The 21,879-nt window shown below is 41.5% G+C and overlaps 2 protein-coding genes across 2 annotated transcripts in view; one reads left to right on the top strand and one right to left on the bottom strand.

The window, feature by feature from the left end:
* agap3 (ArfGAP with GTPase domain, ankyrin repeat and PH domain 3) overlaps positions 1 to 15,617 on the top strand; it is a 71,610-nt gene extending 55,993 nt beyond the window's left edge. The window contains exons 15-18 of the mRNA XM_023403822.2: positions 361 to 487; positions 1,365 to 1,587; positions 11,171 to 11,426; positions 12,381 to 15,617. Of these exons, the coding sequence (XP_023259590.2) occupies positions 361 to 487; positions 1,365 to 1,587; positions 11,171 to 11,426; positions 12,381 to 12,617 (843 nt within the window). The 3' untranslated portion in view covers positions 12,618 to 15,617. The remainder of the gene's footprint in view (positions 1 to 360; positions 488 to 1,364; positions 1,588 to 11,170; positions 11,427 to 12,380) is intronic.
* Positions 15,618 to 20,714: 5,097 nt separating this feature from the next.
* The window catches only part of gbx1 (gastrulation brain homeobox 1), a 3,581-nt gene continuing 2,416 nt past the window's right edge, over positions 20,715 to 21,879 (bottom strand). Inside the window, exon 2 of the mRNA XM_023403730.1 lies at positions 20,715 to 21,852. Within this exon, the coding sequence (XP_023259498.1) occupies positions 21,282 to 21,852 (571 nt within the window). The 3' untranslated portion in view covers positions 20,715 to 21,281. The remainder of the gene's footprint in view (positions 21,853 to 21,879) is intronic.

A 21,879-nucleotide genomic window follows, 5' to 3' on the forward strand; every position in this document is an offset into this window, starting at 1 on the left:
ATCCTACAATTCTGCTGCTTCATTTACATCCCCCCCTGCCCCCCCTCCACTCCTTCTCTCCAACCTTTATTCTGCCCCCCCCTCCCCCTCACCCACTTCAAGCTGTCACATGTGGGAGGTTGTCAGACAGGTGCACCGCAGTGTGGGGGATCTCTTATTAGAACTGACAGACATCAGAGATAGAACACGGCTTGTGTCAGCATACTGGGGAGACACGGCCTCATTTTCATATTCATATTTTCTCTGCCTCAGTCTTTTCCCAAGACTTTGAAACACCTCTTCCCTCCCACCCATCACTGGTTGTCTATGATTTGAGTCCAGCTATAATTGTTTGCCTTCTCTTACTCTCGCAGTGATTAGTTCCCGCTGACTTACTCTTTCCCTTGTTCCTCACAGTCTCGGTTAGGTAGCCAAAGTGATGCAATGGCCATTCAGTCCATACGAAACGTGAGGGGGAACAGCTTCTGTGTGGACTGTGACGCACCCAGTGAGTATAATCCTTCACCTCAAAAGCTGATGCATTATGGATAAAGGTTCTGTATCGTAAGAGACCAAGACTTTCTGTAAATATATATATATATATGTTCAACAACAAACATTTGAATTGAGTGGTTGAAAATAGTTATTGCATTGCAGTATCTGTATCTGTATCCAGGCTAGTTTTCAGAGCTTTATTCAGAGCTCGATAGCCTATTATTGTTACCATGGTATAATGCCACCTACTGTAACTTATTGTATTGACAGTCTTTGACACTGTGTGTTTTGTTTCCTAAAATTCTGTTAGTATAATTTCAAATTTTTGGTGTTCTGGTTAAGATTGTATTTTATTTTGCCAACTCAGTCTTTGTTTGCTGTCTTAGATTGAATATGGTTGTCAGTGGTAACACATTAGTCAAACTTGCACGTTAAGAGTGGAACATCAGGAATACCACACGGTAACAGTATAAAACCTCTCGTGACCTTTAGAGGAGCTTCATCTTAAAACAAATCCTTGTTGGCTTCACGACTCAGCCGTTATGGATCCTGCTTGTTCTTTTCTTGCCCATCAAAGCCTTGAAAACCGAAGGGTGTTAAGATGTGTAAAACTCATGTGATCAGTGCAGATGCCGAATGTATTCAAGTTTATACCTGCAATCATTCAAGTAAAATTAAAATAAAGTTAAAAACTCCCGCTTCTCTTATAACTAGATGATATTTTTTGGAACGTATGAATGCAGTGTAATATGCAGAAAACCATTCTTACGAAAAAGATGAAAACTGTTCGAGGAGATCATCATAAATCCATTTCAGACTAATAAATAAAGCTTCTCTTGTGACTTCTCCTGTTCCGTCATCATGATCAAGTTCTGTTCCCTCTCATGCAGACCCAGACTGGGCAAGTTTGAACCTGGGTGCCTTGATGTGCATCGAGTGCTCGGGCATCCACAGGAACCTGGGCACCCACCTGTCCCGTGTCCGCTCGCTGGACCTGGACGACTGGCCGGTGGAGCTTAGCATGGTGATGACGGCCATCGGAAACACGATGGCCAACAGCGTGTGGGAGGGCGCTCTGGAGGGCTACACCAAGCCGGGGAGCGACAGCACCAGGTTAGCATCCTCCTGCAAATAAAAGGTGCTGCTTAATGAAGCATACAGAGATTATAGAACGGGAAGCCAGCACCGTCTTCTCTCCATTAGCTGCCATTTATTAGCCACCCACATTTCAGCACAGGCACTTCACACCACAAAATGCTCCATAAGAAGCACCAGGGGTCCATAAATGTCAGTCTATTGAGCCAAGAACACAGTATTTTATGTTTCAGTACGAGTCCATTCTGTACATAGTGATCACAATGCTTCTGTTTTATTTGAGTCAGTAGCTTGTTGGCGTCTGCATCCCTCTGTCTCTTCATTTGAGGATGTAATATCTAATATTTCCACCACAGGATCTGTTGTCCCTCCACTAACTCAATGTGGAACTCATAATTCATGAAAGGAGTGTTGTGTGTGACATTTTGCACTTACCTGGTAAATGCCCTGACTAGCTCCAAATCCATCAAGTTTGTCACTTGACATGTAAGCGCTAATCAAGAAAAGATCATATAATCTAAACCACATATGAAACCAGCCCAAGCCCTTTGTTCCCGTTCAGTCCCAGTGGATACAGATGGGAGTTTAATAGTAAGCATGAATGAAGATTTCAGAGCTTTTACAAAAAACTCAACCAAAGGTTTTTTTTTTCTATTCAAGTAGCTTTCCATTTTTTTGATATGCATCTCTTAAAAAAATCTATTTTGCCACTCACCCCGTGCTAACCTGCTCCAACTTACCTCGACGACTATCTGCTCCCTTTCCTCTGAGGTACCCAGATCTGGTAGGAGGATTGTTTATCTCTTGGTGACAGGTGAGACCTAGCGTCCCAGTCTGACTAATGACCTGCTGTGTGGCTGTGCAGGTAATTAAGCACACCATTATGGCTAAACCCCACCCCAAGAGCCGGGCCCTCGGGCCCCAAGCTGCCCTGTCACATATCCATCACAAAGGGCCGGGTCATCACTCTGTCTGTCGCAGCGAAGACTGTCTGTAGGGTCTCCCTGCTGGCTTTAGACTGTTTTAACATCACAGCTTTATAACTTTGTTAGGAAAAGTGATACCAACACGGAGACATAGATGTTTTCTTTTTTTATTATGACTCCTGCTGCTATAACAGTTGATATTACTCAGGGTTTAATAAAATCCAGTGTTAAAGCCTTACAAAGGACCACGATGTGTATTATGCTGTCATCTAATTACATATTAATGACACTACATGGAGTAATTTGATGTATTTTGGTAACAAGAATCTGCTTATTATTCAGTGGAGGTTCTGTATGAGTACTTCCTTTTGTTATATATTAAATTTCAGCCAGTGCTGAACATAAATTTTGATAACTGATCAATCATTTTAGTCATTTTCAAGCAAAATTGCTAAACATAATCTGCATCTAGCTTTTCTTTAGTTGTTATAATTGTAAGGTGAAGACCTTTGAGTTTTACAGTTATGGTTGTAAAAAAAATGTGAAGCTTTCACTTCAGGCTCTGGGAACTTTTTTCAGTTTTCTAACATTATGTAGAGTGAGCAGTTAAATCAGTTAAAGATGGTACGAGAAGAAAATCAGTGTATTAATCAGTAATAAAAAGAATCATTGTGACAGATATGCAGGGATTTTTCCAGGAGTTTGAGATTTGAGCGTTGCACTAAAAGGACTCAAACTCTGGAAAATCCTGCACTTGACTTGACTGACTCAGGCTGTTGAAGCGTCGCATCAGCTTCAGCTGAGTGGACGAACTGATCTCCTCACAGTGTGGGCAGGAGGAACAACTACAGTGACTAGTATCTGTTTCCATGAACATATGGACATGTCAGTCTTGTTTTAAGAGTGACTTGTGAACAGATCCTTCAAGGGTTTGCAGCTTACTGTCTTACTGAGTCTTACTGATGCTGGTGTGTTATTAAAGGTATAGCACTTTTTATATGCAGTCTTTAGCAACAGTATATAGGCCTATATCTTAAAACAAGACTGAGCAATTTAATGTTATGTGTACAAAGACAATTAAATGGGCAGCTTTTATGTAGTGGAAGAAGACCATCATATATCAGCAGTGGAGAAACATGACCATTAAAGACCTTAATTCACATCACATCAAGTTTGGCCTGATGTCACATTCATGTGTGTGTTTTTTTGCTGATAGTCATTTAGAAAATTTCAATAAAAGGGGCAATGACAGTATAGTATCCATTTTGCCTGGAACACATAACATTTAATGGTTTTGAACCTATAACACAACCATACAAATAACATGAAGCTGCTCACTTCACTGTGAGGTAGTCCAAGCAATGTGCAGTAAGTGAGTGCCCTTAAATCTAGTTTAACATGCTCATACTGGGACCGTTCGAACACATAGTCATCTTGAAGAAATGTTAACTAAAAGGAAGTTTGCAAATGAACAGTCTTTCATTGTTTTTTTCTGTCCTGTGGAAGTCTCGGGCCCTTTCCTCTTGAATCCATCCTCCACTCTCCGGCCAGTTCAGAACTGAATGATGGCCTACAGTTATTTATTGAATGGTATCTGTGCTAAAGTGCTCCACTGTGGACTTGATGAAAGATTATTGATGTTGATTCCTCTCCCTCCCACTGTCAGTCCCACGTCGCCTCGAGCAGGAAGGTTCTTCATTGTCTTAAAAATCCGATCTTATCCCGCAGCAGCGTCTCCATTAGTTTTCACTGTCAAACAATAAATCTCATTTGCAGCATAACTAATCCTCAGACAAAAAAACAGCTGTTGTAAATATCACATATGGCCACTGGATATTGAGGTGCTTCTGATGCTGATAGAATAATGTAGCCTTGTGGGGTAAACATTAGTATCAAATTATTTTTTGCTTTATCATGAAAGATGAATTATGACTAACTTAATGGGATGTAGTGTGTTTTTTTTTTTTTTTCTTCTTTCTACACAAAAGATCCTCACCTGACTCTCCTTCTGCGTGTGCTGCTCTTATGTAGAGTGGAGCACCTATGAGAGGATTTTAATTGTGTCACATCGGTGACATGAAGCAGCTTTGTGATGGCACCTAGGCAGGCAGTATATGGCTCCCGACTCCCCGCTAAACATTAGTGACACCTAATCTAAACGATTCAGTAACTACCTGAATATCAACTCAGCGTCTGATTGAATGTCGCCTGCAAGACTAGTTTTATCCCTTGCATTTTTGAGATTTAACTTAAAAGCATTCATCCACAAGATTGGTTTAGCTTATGATATTCAGGATCGAACGAACACAATATATAGATTTGTCGTACGCGGAGCCGCACAGCAACAATGAAATTACCGGTGTACATCAGACTGATTACATGCACTTTAATTGGAAACATGTTTACATCCATGCATATGTACATGTATGTCACCTGATCACCTGTTCTAGTCCTTGAAGAAGAAGAATGCATGGCACCACTTTCTGATGAGTCAGCTGTTATAAAGCTTGTTTAAGTTGTAACTGATGGCTTAATGCAAGGTTAATAAATCACTTGCTAATGCTTTTAAGATCTATAAACAATTTATAGGAACACACTTTGGTTGGTGTTGGGCCTTCCTATTTAGTAATAATACAGTTATAAAGGTTGGTAATAAATGCTCATCGGCTTCACTTTCTGATAAGCCATTAATTCCATGATTTTTTTTCAACCCCCAAAGTTGTTCCTATTAATGGCGTATAACCTATCTATAAATAATGAATGATTTATTAACCATTAATGAAGCCATTTGTTACACTTTATCATTCATTTATGAAGGATGCCTCATTAGAGACTGGTACTAACTGCATTAAATGCAGAAATCAAATCTGGCCAGGCCACAGCTAAATCTGTGATAATAAATGTGTGGAAGATGTGCATTGTGGCTGATCTCTGCAGTCAGCATATCGGAGGGGAGTTGTTCTTTTAATTAGCACCTGGGAGTCATTGTGTTTTACATGTCACCTCTAATTGCTTGGCATGCTCGTGATAGAAAACACCGCAGACTATTTTGACGGATACTATGGGGGAGGTCCTGCGACTAACTTTACCCTTATCTTCTACAAGCACGTGCACGCACACACACTCACACACACACACACACACACACTCACAGTAAAACACACACACACATACACAGACAGCAGTTCTCATTTGGGGGGGGGGATGTCCTGGAGCGTGGACGGATGTGGACGGCTATCCCTCACTGACGCGGGCCTCTCACTGTCACCCTCTGTAGGCTCCGCGCCGCCCTCGGCCACAGGCAGGTAATAGCTCTGATGAGAGCCCTCCACTTTGTTTCAGAAATAATTTGCCACTCCTGCCGCCTGCAGGGGCTGCGTGGTAATAAAAATGAATCACACCGCTAACCTCTCCAAACCTGGCCCCGCTGCCTGCTTTAACCCCTTCTGCCCCGGCAGTGGCATCCTGGCTCGAGCTCCCGAAGCCGTTTTTGTTGCATTTACAACATCAGCGCAGAGGCCATAAGACTCCTGTTTTAGGAATTTGCCCACATTGGCCTGTGTCCTCTATGTTAGTCCCCAAAACACAGAGCAAAGCTTCCAGGCTACTCACAGGTTAGGAGTGCTGGAACGCCATCTCTCAGAAGAGCTTTTAGAATAGCCGGCCTCGCCAGGAGCCCTGGTGGAGGAAAGAGTAATTAATTAAGACAAATGAATGACTGGGTCTTCCCATGTCCTCCTCTCCTCTCTCTCTTTCTCTCTCTCTAAATGAAACCCACAGGTCAGTAATTAGCCCTGTGTGGGAGAAGTGGTACCACAGTCGCTAATTGCCCACATGCCACCGGGTTTCAGAGCCAGGTACACATAGAGGAAGTGACTGATTCATTATGGTAAAGTCCACTCAGTCATGCGGTTTAGTTTCAATATTGTAAGCATTACAAAATCCTTACAAAGAGTTCTTGCCCGATGACGTGAACAAGGAAATGTGGAGGTCTGTGAAGCAGGCTGCATACATAAGCAAGGGCATGTGTTATCGTCCCCTCAGCTTTGTATGTGAGGCGAGGGTTCAGCAGGGGTTAACAGCATGAGCATTTAAAGGTATTAGTTTTGCTGGCACAAAAACACAGCCACTCCATCATGAGGAGTCTGACAACCTCATTAATGTCACAATATATTCAACACATCCCTCCGCCATGCCTACGGCACCCAGATGCTCTCCTGCTGGCCTCTCTATCTATAGAGCTCCAACACAACAACCTTTTGAGTCCCAGTCATCTGGTCGGACGGCGCTCTGCAAGCAAGAAAAGTGGCATCGATTCCACTTGTAAAAATATTTGCATTCATTCTTTTGCAGCCGTTATTCTCAGAGCAGAGCATACCATGTCAACACTGTACCCGCTGGACCATAGGGGGCCTTATTTAGCACTTTTTTTTTTTGCTGCGGCGTTTACTGTGTTGCTCCTTCATTTCTCGCCCATAGCAACCTTTGATGCTTTGGGGCCCAGCTTTCTTTCCCCGTTGTGTGCCCTTTTTTTCATCTTTGTCGTTTTCCCTCTCAGCCCCCTCTCCGTCTTTCTGCTGCTGTCCCTCTTCCTCACTCCCTGTCTCTTCCCTCCCCTCGGTTTGTGGAAGTGAAGCTGCTGGCTGCATGGGAATCGGTCCCATACAAGCTGCCCGCCCCCCACTGTGAGGTCTGTTCAGGCTGCTCAGACCCAAAGCCCCCCCCACCCCAACACCAACCACAACCCCCTCAAACCCTTCAACACCACCATTTCTCCCCTTCACTGCGTCTATTTGATGTGACCGCAGTGAATTTGGATGCTCGGGGAGGAGTAGGAGGAGCTCGAGAAGCTTTGATTGTTTAGGAGGACTCAGTGTGTGTTTGAAAGATGGGCTGGTGGTGGGACGGACATCCTCCTCTTCCTATGGACCAATGCACCTTTATTGCAGGCGGTCAGATTGGACATTCTGTGGCTACTCCACCGCTGGCTCCACCCCCTCTGTCTCAGTTTCCCTTCCTATAAATTCTCGTTCGCCTTTGTCTTTCAGGCTTGACTAATTATCCTTGTTTGTACCTCTTTATTTGAATTCAGTCATGTGTTCTTGACTCCGTGGGCTGGGTTTAGGAGAATCATTCCGCCATTTGCCACTTAATTAAGTCAGGGTCAGGATCCATTGCTCAACAGAGCTGAAGGGACAGAGCTCTAATAGAATTATAAAAGAGGCCTTTCTCCACTGTTAAGGCTGCCTTTATCTAGGTGGGCTCTGCATAGGCAAATGAAAGGGGACACCAGGAATCCCATTTCCACTTAAGACTCAGCAAGCATTTTGATGTTTGCCCGGAGATTTCTTTCAAATAAAACTCAATGAAAGAAAGTTCAACAATGATGGTCGTCTGCGAGATAACTCTGAATGATGGAGGACGTTCGCGGCGAAGCAAACACCTCTTGTTATTTAGTTGAGAGAGACTCAGGCATTTTTATTGGGAACTTTGAGCTCCCCTCTGTCCCCCAAGCAACAGAGAAATTTAGAACAAGTATGCGCTCGAGCCAGGGTGGTGTCTGCTAACCCATGCCCGTGTATATGCGTGTATATAAGAGGAACCATCAGTTCAATTTCCTTAATATCCCCCCATGCTGTGAAAATTCACTCTGCTCTCCCTCTCCACCCCCCACCCCTTCCCACTCTGACCAGGCATTTTGACATGCTAAATCTGCTGATTTTATTTTTCTTCCTCCTGTGGTGAGGAAGTGTCCTTTTCAAGGGTCTCAGTTTTCCCCCTGACTGTCTAAACCCTACCTCTGTTTGGATTGTTTTTCTATTTCAAACAAAAGACAGAGGGGGGATTACCATTTCACTTCCTTTCACACTCTTTCTTTCAAGTGGCAGCAGCTGGAGAATTTTTAAAAACCACTGCCTTGCTGATTTTTTTTTTTTTTTTTTGGTTAAAGTGGACCATCTAAAAAAGAACCGTGGTTGAATTTAGAGCTCAGCATCAGCAGTGAGTGAGGCCTTTCCTTGCAGGTTTCCAGGGCTTGTTTTGTAGCAGAGGCTAACAAAGTGTCCTCAGGGCTCCTTTCTGAGACGTTGACGTCTTCTTAATGGCTCTCCTCAGCCTTTTTGTTTCACATCTTGGTGCTAACTTTCTGCCTCATTTAGCTCATATCAATTCACTGGGCTCTACAGATTCAGCATCTCATTCATGGTGTAGCTTTCTGAAACAAACTTTTGGACAACAGCTCTTAGCGATTGATTTGTTTGGGGTTTTCTTTTTTTTTTTTTTTAAACATGCTTCGAAATTTTTTGTGAAAGGTTGTAGATTTTGCGGCGAGGATGACTTCATTGGCTGTAGTGTTTTCAGACATACTTTATCCTCTTTGGCAAAGAAAAAGACTTGTTTTCAAAGGGTTCACCGGAAATAAGAGGGGAGGGCAGGACAGCCCCTTCCTGCTCTGAGCAGTCCACTGGTTCTAAGGCCAATTGATTTGCTAACAGGCTTGTCCACACATAATGACTGAGTAGGGATTGATGGAGGTCTTACACCATAAAACTCTGAGCCACTGCAATTGCCTGCCATTAGGGCTGTATTGTTGTTCACATAATACCCTCACCCTTAAGAAAAGATTTGCTTATGGTGGAGCAGGGTAAAAGACTTTCTCCTCCACATTTTCCTCCAGGCCATAACAAAAATGTTCCCGTCTGCTTATAGAATCAATAGCTTTAAGACAATTTTAGGTTGTGGGTGAAGTTGCTTTATGAGCTTCCAGTTGTGTTTTGCAGTTAATCAGTTTGTGCTTGGTTCGCTGATAAAGGCTTCACATCCCTAACTCCTGTAGTTAGGGTCGGTGCCAGGCTCCTCTGTGTAAGACGAACTGCTCTGTGAAGTGAGTCTGGCAGCTGACATATGAGTCTGAAAACGGTTGCTGTCTGTGGCGAGTTGGCAGCCCTGACGCCTAGCCGCTAAGGTCGTAATCAAGGAGAGTGACTAATTCTGAACTGGTCACTGTTGTTAAAATGGCTGCTGTTAATTGAAAATTGAAAAATTATTTGGGGATATACTTAAAGGACCGTTTGACCCATATAAAAAAAAATTCTTACTTACCTCTGGTGGTGTTAAGCCAAGCAGATTACTTCAATACAAAGTATTTCCAGCTAAACTAAGCTTATCTAAGATATGTTCCGTCGATATGACAAACTAGGGCACAGTAATTTATTTTTACATACAGCTGTAAATTCACTAGTGTTTCAAATGTGTATTAATCCGCTGCTGAAAATAGTCCCAGACAAATAGACTTCTTACTCTCATTAGAGTAAAATCTGGATAAAACTACTAAACTTCAATAGAAACCAGAGGATGTGAGGCTGGTTTGTGGGTAATAAGAAAAACATAGAATAACAGTATTCTGATATTTCAAAGTACCACAAACACAATCGCATTCAAAACCTGGGCAAATAAAACCAAATATATCTGTGTGGCACAATACTACTTTTTTTAATTTGGGTGAAGCAACCCTTTAATACATGATGATAAATGAACAATTTAATGCGTACATGTGATGTCCCATTGCTCATCTAAAAGGTTAATTAAGTTGTACTGTTTGAGTTTGTTTTTGCTGTGATTATGATGAAATAGAATTGAAGTGAATTAGATTGTCAGTTAGTACTTGCTGCTGAGCTTCTGCCCGTTGATAGAGAATCCCATGAGAGCCTTGTCACTCTAGCTAGCGTCGCCGCCTTAACTTATCCGTACGAACCTTCTCCTCTCTGTCACTCACCCACAAATCCAAACAACAGCCTCTTTCTGCTCCCCTTATCACACCGGCTGACAGGGTCACAGGGTTAGTGCCACACTGGGCATGCTCAGTCATTCACGTATTGATATTGATTTTTTTTTTTTTTTTTTTTTTTTCTTTCTTATTTGGACAGTTTGTATGTGGGCAGAGAAAGAAACGGGGGTCAAGATGGAGAGCAATAGATAGAATTCTGCTTTGCAATAGAGGATGGAGTCTTCCCTCAGTCTCTATTCTCTGCTGCAGGCTGGAGGGAAGGAGCCCCGCATCCCGCCGTCCCTCTCTGGCTGCCATTCAGCCCCATCGATCTGACTCAGGGCCCAGCCACCCCAAGGGATACTGGGGCCCGGAGACACACTGCCTCTTTTGTGGAGGGGATCCATCAGTTCAGACTGACAGCCGACAGCGCTGATAAAAAAAAAAAAAAAAGTCCCCCTCCTTCCTGTATTGTCCGCAGCAGACATGCTGTTCGAGATATGTAACCTTTAGAAAGCTGGCCAGGCTCTAACCGTCTTGCTGTCGACTGTAATCACTAGAAAGTGGAATATTGCCCAAAGCGTCACACCCTTTGGCATTCTCTCATCTCTCCAGCCCATCTCACTGTATTATTTCCCACTGCGATAGTAGAGGCTAGTGGCTTTCCTGTGCTCTAATAATTTAGAAATGTCACTTCTCACCAGTGAGTCTCTTAGGCCAATTACTGTAATGTTTCCCTCGTGTGTCTACATTCTTCCTTTTATACGTGTATTTGCCTTTAAATCACTGCCTCCGAATTATGAGATATGCATTGGAAGTTCTCTAACTTAGGTGCTAAATTGCACATAGCACGTTCATCATGTTTTACCCGGCCTGAACTATAGAGTCCCTGTCATTTCCTTCTCTCCAGGGAGGAGAAGGAGCGCTGGATCCGAGCCAAGTATGAGCAGAAGCTGTTCGTGGTGGGGCTGCCCCAGTCGGACGTGCCCCTGGGGCAGCAGCTGCTTCGGGCGGTGGTGGAGGATGACCTGAGGTTGGTGGTGGTGCTGTTGGCCCACGGCACCAAGGAGGAGGTTAACGAGACCTACGGGGACGGAGACGGACGCACCGCTCTGCACCTATCCTGCGCCATGGCGAACGTGGTCATCACACAGCTACTCATCTGGGTGAGTGGCCGCCTCTGACTCTGCAGGGAACAGTCAGAGGTGGATGCACATTGTTATTGTTTGCATTTATTGTTGGGCACGTGAGCTAATGTGAAAGGAAAGATTGCCCAACAGCTTGTTAACCTCTTTAATCTTGCCAGATGTGCCAGCCCTTCATTATAAACAGGGCGGGTCTGTAGCCAGGATTTTAGAAATACTGAGGTTATAGATCCAAGTGATCCCACATAATGCAAAAGAAAGTGTGTAATTAACTAACTAAAATAAATGTCACAGACATTTGTCTCTATTTTCCTTAAAATTAGTACCAGATTACTTAGATCTTTCCGACAAACTTCCAATGAAATGATTAGGAAATCACAGACTCGTGTAGCTTTACCATTTACATTTTACTGATTTATCTCTTTAACCTGCTTGAAGTAAAAGTCTTGTGGAGAAATTCAGAATCCTTTGTTTAGAAAATAGTCAAATTTAAATATACTGAGTCCGGAAATAATAGAATCGGCCTAAATACCCAAAATTTGTATGTTTTTTATTTTCAACTTTGTGGAAAACTCCAAAGAAAAACTCCCAGAAAAAATACAGAAGGCTGAAATATAGCTGAATTTCATGTAATGTGTGTCATTTATAATGAGTCATGTTATGGTTGGGCCATAAAGGGTTTCAATATTTCACAAACTTAAGCATCAAAAACATAATGCAGTTTTAATGCATTGTTGGCACAGGCAGATACAGAATACACTGAGCATGTTGTATTATCATACTATGTGGTAAAAATCTTTATTTTTCCAAATCTAATGGAAAAGGAAAATGTAAAGAGAAAATCATGGTAACATTGCTATTAATATAACTATGTTTAAATTCCGATTTTTGCCTGTTTTTAATAATACAAAACAAAGACTTTGTGAAATCTAAATCTGTCCGTTCTAACATTAAAACTTTGGTTTTCTGCTACAGTACGGTGTGGATGTGAAGAGTCGGGATGCTCGTGGTCAGACACCGCTGTCCTACGCTCGGCGAGCTGGCAGCCAGGAGTGCGCAGACATCTTACTTCAGCACGGTTGCCCCAACGATACGAGCACCTTGACCTCGGTGCCCACGCCCAACATGAGCCGCCGCAACCCAAACCCCAACCCCAACATCAACAACAACAACGCCCAGTGTGAGCTCAACCGCAGTATCAGCATCATGTAGGAGCCAGAGAGCAGCCGCAGACGGACATTGGAAAAGAAAAAAAAAAAGAAGAAAAAAAAAAGAAAACCTGCACCCACCCTTGTCTCTTCCCAGTACTTCCTCCTCTGTTTCACACTGTGTAACCCAGAATCAGTACCAATGGAGAGATATCAGGAGTGACGGACTCATTGTTGATATTCCACTATGCTGAAAGAAGTGGGTGTGTGGGGTTCGGACATTGTACATTGTTTGTTTTATATTATTATTTTTTAATTGTTTTGTTAGTTAAATTCATTCAATCTTGGTCTGAAATGATCATGATCAGCTTTAAGCTTTATGTTTTTTAAGCGTCAACCAAACAAATGACTTACTTTGGCATTCATACCTACCCTACGAAAAGCATTTCCTTAATGCTTGAACATTTCCTTTTTATGTCTTCCCCCCTCTGCGGTGTGAACTGATTTTATAATGAGCGTGAATGAGAAACTTCTTTCAAATTTTCAAGCCAAGGCATAATAACACAAAACTGTGAGGAATAGTTTTCGAAGTGACAAAACACTGATGTGGGAAAGAAACTAAATCTTCCATGATATCAGTGGCTGTTACAGCTTTAGTAATGATGCATGTCTTCAACACAGCTATCAAACTCTTGACATACTATTCATATACAAAGGCAAAGCAATTATAGTTGAGAAGTTCAAATGATTTAGATACTTAATTCACAGGAAAATGGATTCAGAACATCAAAAAGGAGCTGATTGCAGAATTCCTATGGGGTGAAAGTGAGTCATTTCCTTCACCACCCTTATCATGATCCTCCAGTAAAAATGTCCACGACTGTAAAGGAATTAAGGGGCATAATGTTTTATGACCCTCGAGCCACATGGCTTTGTAAGCGTGCCTCTTCAATCAGAATTCATTCAAATTCAAGGGTTTGATTGAAATAGTGGAATTGTACCATCATGATGTCTTTGTTGGAGTAATTTTCCGATTGACTAGATTGTGTTGATAATTGTTTGACATAGATTCACACGGTTTCAAACCATAAGCATACTGGAATATTCATTCACCTCCTGTGGCTGTAAAACTGGTACCCTCGAGTGCATTTCCTCTATTGTTGCTGTGAAATACATATATGGTACTGTGTGTGTACATCCGTACATACTGTACGATACGTGTGTGCTTACGTCTTCGTCTGTGACCGTGTGCAGCAGAGAGCGACTGGGCATTTCTGTTCATGAACATTGGAGAAAGGACACTGGAGAGAAGACAAACACCTTACAGTGAAGATTTGGGAACATAACTGTGTTTTAATGTACAGACCTCTGTAAAAAGTAGTTCTTGTTCCTTCACCTTATTCCTTATAAGAAGTTACTCTGACTTTTAGAGTCCATTTAAAAAAAAAAAACAACCATTTCCTTTTCCTTAACCCAATGTGCCCTCCCCAATCCTGAGAACCTGTCAGCCTAAAAGCAGGGAGTTAACGAAATGCATTCAAGTGAGTGAAATGAGTGTGACATTTAGGGATTCAAATAAGCAAGGAGGTTCATAGAGGGAAATATAATTAGTTTGACTCTCTTTGCATTAATACAAATGTACAGTATTCCACAGAGAGGATAAGCCCATTCATTTAGTAAATAGGACTTGGGCAAGAAATAATTTCAGGTGGAGTTGGCACAATGTCTACAGTGTATTTTCCCATTAATTCAACTGCCATTTTTAAGGTTTTAAACCGTCTTGATTTTATACGTTTACAAAGGCAGGATGTAAGTTTACAGAGCAAGTTATTAACTTGGTACCTTAAATACCATTTTGTTGTTGCTTTACGGATTTTTTGTTTGTTTGTTTTCTACAGAAAATGAAAATTAATCTGGTAAAAATGGACATTTGTGAATCCAGGAGAAAGCTAAATGTTAAAGGAAAAGTTTAACATTTTGGGAAATATGCTGTATGTCTTGCCAAGAGTTAAATGATAAGATCGATACGCCGCCCACGTCTGTACATTAGGTACAGTGCTGGAGCCGGGAGGCGTTCAGCCGAGTCCATAACAGGTAGTCTGGCGTAGCAAAGCACCATGTAGTTGCCTCTAAAAACACAAATTCTCATTTTTTATATTTCTGTTCTTGTATGCATTAAGCAAACAAGATATATTGTTTCACTGTGTTAGCTTTAGAGGAGCATGTTGAAGTGTTTCCCCATGCTTCCTGACTTTATAGCTAAACTAAGCTAACTGCCTCTGGCTCTGGTTGGGTACTAAACACACACACATGAGAATGTTGTCAGTCTTCTCATCAAACTCTCAGAAAGCAAATACACATGTATCCCAAAATGTCAAGCTATCCTCTTAAGACATCACACAACCAACCACAAATTCAACCATTTACCTTCAAATTTCTCTGTACTGTATTCTGGTACTGGCCTTATTTCTGATCTTTACTTGACCAACTTATTTTTTTAAGTTCATTTCAGTGTAGGACGACATAACTGAGAGTTTAATGTGTACAGTGATTACTGAACCTTTATTTACATACTGTAGATGCAGAAAAAAACTAGAAACTGACTCCCCTCCCCCTCCAAACACAACATGAAGTGTACATATTAGCTTAATGCTTTTATCTGAAGACAAGCTCCTCCTAGAGAAACAAACTGAACTCGTTTTTTGGTCCTCTTGACCCATGAACCATATTTTGATATGTTGTTTTTGTTTCTCTTTAGGCATATTTTTAAGGTACTTTTGTTTGGTCTCAACATTAACCGACCATCTTTGGTACTTGTGTATAATGATGTACATTTGACATATTTATAATGCAGTATGTAAATATCTTTTTTTTTTTTTTTTGGTTCTGTTTTGTTTTTGTTTCAAGTTAATTTTCCTATTGTAATTCCTTTACGTTCAGAACGTGAAACAAAGCAAAAGCTAAAGAGTAACTTGTTGTATGCTTGGATGCTTGGCTGACTGTTGACCTATTAATAAACACTCAAATAAAACGATGTAGCCTTCCCTGGATTTAGGGAAATCGACACATTTGTCTTGTGTACGTGTTGTTCATTTGTCATCCATCACGCTCCTGATGCTTTTTGTGGGCCTACCTGACCTGCTGAAGCCTAACAGAGGAGGTGAGACTCTCTTTCAAATTAAAAGCCTCGCAATCATTTCAGCAAGCACTGCCATTTCATGTTCTCCCCTTTTGCATGTATGTTCCCTCAACGAACCACGTGGAGAAATTCAACGTCACTGGTGCAGACTCTGTCCTGTTAATGTGACCCAGAGAACTCAACCAGGCCTGTCTTGAGGTAAGTAAAGCAATCTCTCCACTTCCTGCTTGTGGGACCCCCAACAGTTGCTGAAAGAGGATTAAGATAAAGAGCCAGGCTTAGTGTCAGGCAGCACAACACTGTGGGGAAAAGTGAAAGGTCTCAGTGTTCAGAGGAGTCAAGCCCTTACTAATCCACTTCTTATTTCCTGCTAATCTTGTCTCAGCATATCTTCATTCCCTTCCTCTCTCTGTTGGCTGGCATTGTTTGTGCTTTATCACCTGGTTTCTCTTTACTTTTTCTCTTCCTCCCAAGGTGCTGGCTTGACATCGAGCCTCAATGCACAGCTTAAAGGCCATGAAAACGTATTTTCTCAATCAGCTAGATCAGTTGTGCAAAGGCTCGAACAGTTTAGGTTGTTTCACATGAGGGATTTGTGTATTTCCTCAAGTCTCTGTGCTCTTCTTACCGGTTTTAAGTGGATGAGTCTTAGTCAGAAAAAAAAAGTAATGCAATATGTCTTTGCACAAATCAATTTTTAGCAACATTTGAATCAGAATCTGATGACAGTTCCTTATTTAAACAAATAGAGAGATTCTGATGATTTGAAGCCAGGTTTCATCAGCTTTAAACTGGCATTAAATGGTTTTGGCCACTTGGCGCAGCAGAAGCAAACTGTGAACACAACGTTGACAACATCACCTTTAAAGACTTATTTGCAAACAGCTGCCTATTTATACATCCAGCAAATGTGGAGCAACACTAATATTTATTTGGAGTTGTGTTTCTGGCCACCCGTCCAATATTCATTCCTCTTTCAGCTATGTTTTTGGTCTCCACCATCTCCTGAGGGAGATACCTGGCTCTTTAGTCGCTATAAATGCTCCACTAAGTTCATCAGCTGGTTGCTAACTTAACTTTCTCTGCTATTTGGGGTTCGGGCAGGTATCGTACAGTGAGTTTTTCTTTCTGCTGGAAACGACACTGAAAACAGCAAATTTGCCAGAAAACCAAAACATTGAGATCAAAGATGCTAAAAATGCTCCAGAGGTTCAGAAGAAATGCAGGGTCAGGTAATAATTCTCTGCCAGTCTGTCCATACAGATGACCCATTTCACATAAACCTATTAATGTGACCCCTTTGTTAATACAAAAATATTAATTCAGCAGCTTTAAAATTTGACGCCGGGTTTTTAAATGTCAATAATGTCAGGCCTCGCTCGCACTAACCTAAACTGACGGACATTTATTACACAAAAAAAAAAAAATCTGTGCTGTAATTTATTACCATGGCACACGTCTCGGCAGACCCCGGCCACTTGTGTTTGTTGTGGTGAGACTAGAGAGCTTGCTTGCACTGCTGTGTGTTTTGATATTTCATCAGGGCCTGCTAAACAGTGAGGAGGGCTCTCTGCCGCCCACCTCTTCTCAGACAAATTGCCTCCAAGATTGCAGAGGTGGGTCTGAGGCTGATGGATGGGTACACAAAGACCTGACGAGACCATATTTGCAAACATTAAATCCATATTTCCATAACATGTAGGAGCTACTTGGCCACAGGCCACTTTAACAGCCTGTTTAGCAGGCAGTCAGTGGTGTGCCTGGCCTGACATAAATGTTGTTTTAAGGTGGAGTTGAACAGTGGTTTGTCATACATGTTTGTTTCTGCCTGTCTTGATTTGGATAGGTTGCTGTTGCTTCCCTTTTTTTTTTCTCTCCTCCCATCGCCCTTTTAACCTCTTTAACCAGTAATTATATCCACTCTGCTCTCTCCATCTGACCATCTCGCCTCTCCTGAATCCCCCCCAGACCTGAACATCCATTTATCAATTTCAGCTCCATCATGTCCAACCAGTACATCCATGTTGCACCCTGCCCTTTCTGACTGCCTCAAACCCATGTCTCTGCTCTCATTTCCATATCCTTGAACCTCTCGCTAATCAGCGGATTTCAGCACATCTCTGCCTCTCCGTCTCTCTCCTGTTGCCGACCTGGCTGTTGCGTATACCCACCATGCCATAGCTTCCTCTTCATCCTCCTCTCTCTCCTTTGTTTTACATAAACGCTCTGTTCCCATCACTCTCTCCCATTCGCCCTTTCTCTTCTTTCCTCTCTCTTCCTCTCCCCTTCCCCGTTGGCTTTTGCCTGCATTTCTCTGTTAATTTGCCTGAGAATGCATTAGCTGTAATGAAGGCTGAGGGCCGAGGGAATCCTCCAGGGTTCCATTAATCATCCCCCCTCAGACAGGCAACCTTGATTACAAGTGGCAAGAAATTCATTAGAGCCGGGCCTCTGACAACTCTTATCTCCGCCACTAGATCTGACTCATTAGGCAGCCAAATTAAAGCTATGATGGCCCTGATGAAACTCATCGCTTGTTTATCTTGTGCGATTTGATGCATCTGCCCATACATCACTGTAGCCACGACCGTCCAGACCCTCCCAAGAAGTCAGGCCTCCAGTCGGCGCTGAGCAGCCTGCACACTCACACAACCAGCAAGTAATGAGGTCCCTCGCTCTTCCTCCCTCTCTCTCTCTTTCCCTCTCCCTTCTCTTTCCCTCTCTCTCTCTCTCTCTCTCTCTCTCCAGGTGGGAATGTGGAAATGGTTTAATGTCTTTGCTGGAGAGAACTTCTGATATTTCAATTTGTGATTCAAGTAGCAGAGTGGCAGTATGATACAGACTGAGGGTGTTCACTTAAGATGTGGCTTTAATGGAAGAGAGATTATTAAAACTCATATACGATTAACACATTTACAAGTTAAGTCATTCAAAATGATACTCAATCTGTTACAGCCGTTTATTTATATAGTGTTTTAGTGCAAATAGTCACCTTTTCCCAGTTAATAATTTCACAAATATTAACAAATTCACTTAAACTAAACTGACCTGGTAATAAAACTGGAATGAAATAGTCCCACTCACAGCATCTTGATAATAACAACCAACATTGAAATTAGTGTCTGAGCTGTGCCATGGCTCCTCATTGTCATCTCCACCGCGCAGCTCATGGGGACCGAAATAGCCGTTGCACTCTGGCACAACGTCGTGGAATTGACCATCTATATTAGTCAGCTCTTGGACCATAATAAAACTTCCACTGCTCCTTCGCACGATCATCACTCCTTGAATCCCCATCCAAGTGTCACAGTCTTGATGTATGAGGTGGACGGTGAAATAAACTTTACTACTCATGGGTGCCCAGGTCATGAAGTGTCTGTTTATGCTCTCAGGTCAAACTGAGATAAAATTGTTTTTCATCCATGAGAGGCTTGAGGGAAATGAAATGTAAGATAATAACGTGTTTCCTGTTGTATTCCAGAAGATTTTTTTTTTTTTTTATGATGTCAGCTAAACCCACCATATTTTGGCTAAATGAGAGCAGGTTAATTTAATCAAATATTAATACTAATAAAATATTTGAAGAATCTCACCCCCATAATCATACTTCAACAGGTGCTGCTGCAGTAGTTTAAACATGGCTGGAGGCCTGAGTCTATTTTGGAAATGGGGAAGCAAATCACTTTCTCCCATTTGAGGTGAAGTGAAATTATTCCAACATGAGACTTTTCTGGAAACAGTTCAGAGAAACTGTGTAAACCCAGAATCATGCATATGAAAGTTTGCATAAAAACACCAAGCCCTCTTCTCCCTTTCCTGTAATAGGATAACTATGTGGTCAGACATTATTTTAGTTACAGATTATTTTGATATTGCTGCTCTATCATTTTACATTGCCATGTAAGTTTCCATGTTTGGTCTGAGTGAGCAGGCCATGGCATTTATTTGCTTATGACACTATCTTGCAGATGAGGTTTGTTAATGTAAATAATTACAGCTATAATTGTATTTATCAGCTTATTAGCTTTTATATCTAATTCTATGAGGTAGTCATTTTTACAAGTTTATACTTCACAGCTATAAAAAAAATCTTATTTAAAATAGATTTGAAGTGGAACATTAAACCTCATTCTGATACTATTCTATTTTGTTATAACTCTTTACAAGTATCAATGTTTCTGAGTGAATATCAAATAATCAAATAAAGCCTCTCTAGAAATTACATCTTTAAAGAAAATTTACACCTTATTTAAAGAAAAAAAAAAGAAGTCTTGTATCCATTGTGTGATACGCCACAGAAACGACACATTTATCTTCATTAGCGGGGTTTTAAAATAGCATTTAAAGCCTCTATAAGGCTCTCGTTAAATTACTGATGAGTCTCTTTTTATTTTGGTGTAGTGAAATAAATTTTTATCCATCAGATTAGAAAGAGCTGCTGTCGGTTTGCTTCTCTGTAGTGACTGATAGAGAAGTTCATTACAGTGTGTTGAATGTGCTCAGTCTAATGAGGATCCATCAGTCCACTTGAGACAACATGGCCTCCTAAAGAGAAATCAATCACTGCTGCTATTTAGAATAAAAACGGAAGACCCATCTACCTTTCAGGAGGGAAAAAAAACAACATTTCTAACATGATGTTGCAATAGTGACAAACACGCTGAATCTCTTTGAATATTAAAGATTAAAGTATCACACTTTTTCATATAGCCTAGATTAGAAATTTATCAGGAACGTTTTCAATATAAAATTTAAAATAATATCTTCAGGATGATAAAAATGTGGTAATTTTTTATTTAAAATGTGTTAAAGAATATTAAATAATATCAAATCAGCCATCTGACTGCTGTTTGTGCTGTTATAGTCTCCCATCAGTTCCAAATGAGTCGCTATGTTCAAACAGTGCAGGCCACATTTTTCATTTTAACAGGATAAAATAATTCCTATTTTTCACAAATACAAAAAAACCCAAACATTGTTGTTCTATCCCCTCTGTAATAATGATTCAATCTGGATTCCAACTTTCGTATAAAGCGATTTATTAGGTCAATATACTTTACAGTTGTCCCTTGTTTGGTCATTATTTCCTTCACATCTTTTCTTATTTTTTTTTCACAAATAGCTGTCAGAGGTGGATCCTACAGTCGCCAAACAAAATGTAAAAACGTCTTAAGTTACATGCAAATGTGCTCAACAAATTGTACGAAACACGAAACAAACAAAGAAAGAAAAATCTGAATAGTTTCACCAAATGAGGACATGCACATAACCAACAGAACATTTTGGCCCTACATATAAATACTTAAAAAAATCTTTACAGTCTCATCTCATAGTGCCCATTTGTACCAATTTTTACCCATTTATATTTACATATTCACAGAACAATAAATAAAAATGACAGCATATTGCCAACTAATTCGTCTGTCTGCGAGCAAATCCTCTCCTCTGCTCGGTCTCACCTCTCAGACAAAGTTACTGAATCCTCCTTTTTGTGCTTCATGCGTTCAACAAATCAGTGGAAAATAGAGTCAATGTAAGTGTTCGGTTTTTTTTTTAATTATTATTAATATTTTTGTTTTTCATCTGAGTTCATGGCCTGGTCCCTTGCTCTATTTGTTGATGCTGACTCCTCACAGCAAACCTGTTGACGTGCACAGGGATGGGGACCACAATTTTGGGATTTCGCACCGGTTCTCCTGACCGGTTGTTGACGTTGCCGGCTTTGATCCGTTTCCATTTGGCCCTGCGGTTCTGAAACCAGATCTTCACCTGCACCTCGCTCAGTTTAAGTGCATGTGCAATCTGGGAGCGTTCAGTCAGAGAAAGGTACTTTTTACAGTGAAACTCCTTTTCAAGTTCGAGCAGCTGCTCGCTGGTAAAAGCTGTTCGTCTCCTGCGGCTCTTCCCCGCTGAGCCGCCGGTCGGCAGCGCCTCCTGAGAGCCGGTTTTTAGTTTGCTCTTCTGGGACATGGAGCCACAGTTGTTCCCGTCCGAGAAACTTTCGTTCTCACTGTCTGCGGAGCTGTCCTCTCGGTCGCTGCACACCGTGTCTGCTGACTTTAGGTCCAGCTTCTCGTCGTCTGAACTGTACAGTTTGGTCTCACCTAAAATGTGGAGAGAGAGAGAGAGAAAAAAAAAAGACACATTCACATCAATGAGCCTGCAAACCAAAAACAACCTTTACGCA

This window comes from Seriola lalandi, unplaced genomic scaffold, assembly GCF_002814215.2.
Source record: "Seriola lalandi dorsalis isolate HSWRI2012SDOR001 ecotype SW California unplaced genomic scaffold, Sedor1 jcf7180002054182, whole genome shotgun sequence".
In the NCBI taxonomy this organism is placed as follows: Eukaryota; Metazoa; Chordata; class Actinopteri; order Carangiformes; family Carangidae; genus Seriola; species Seriola lalandi.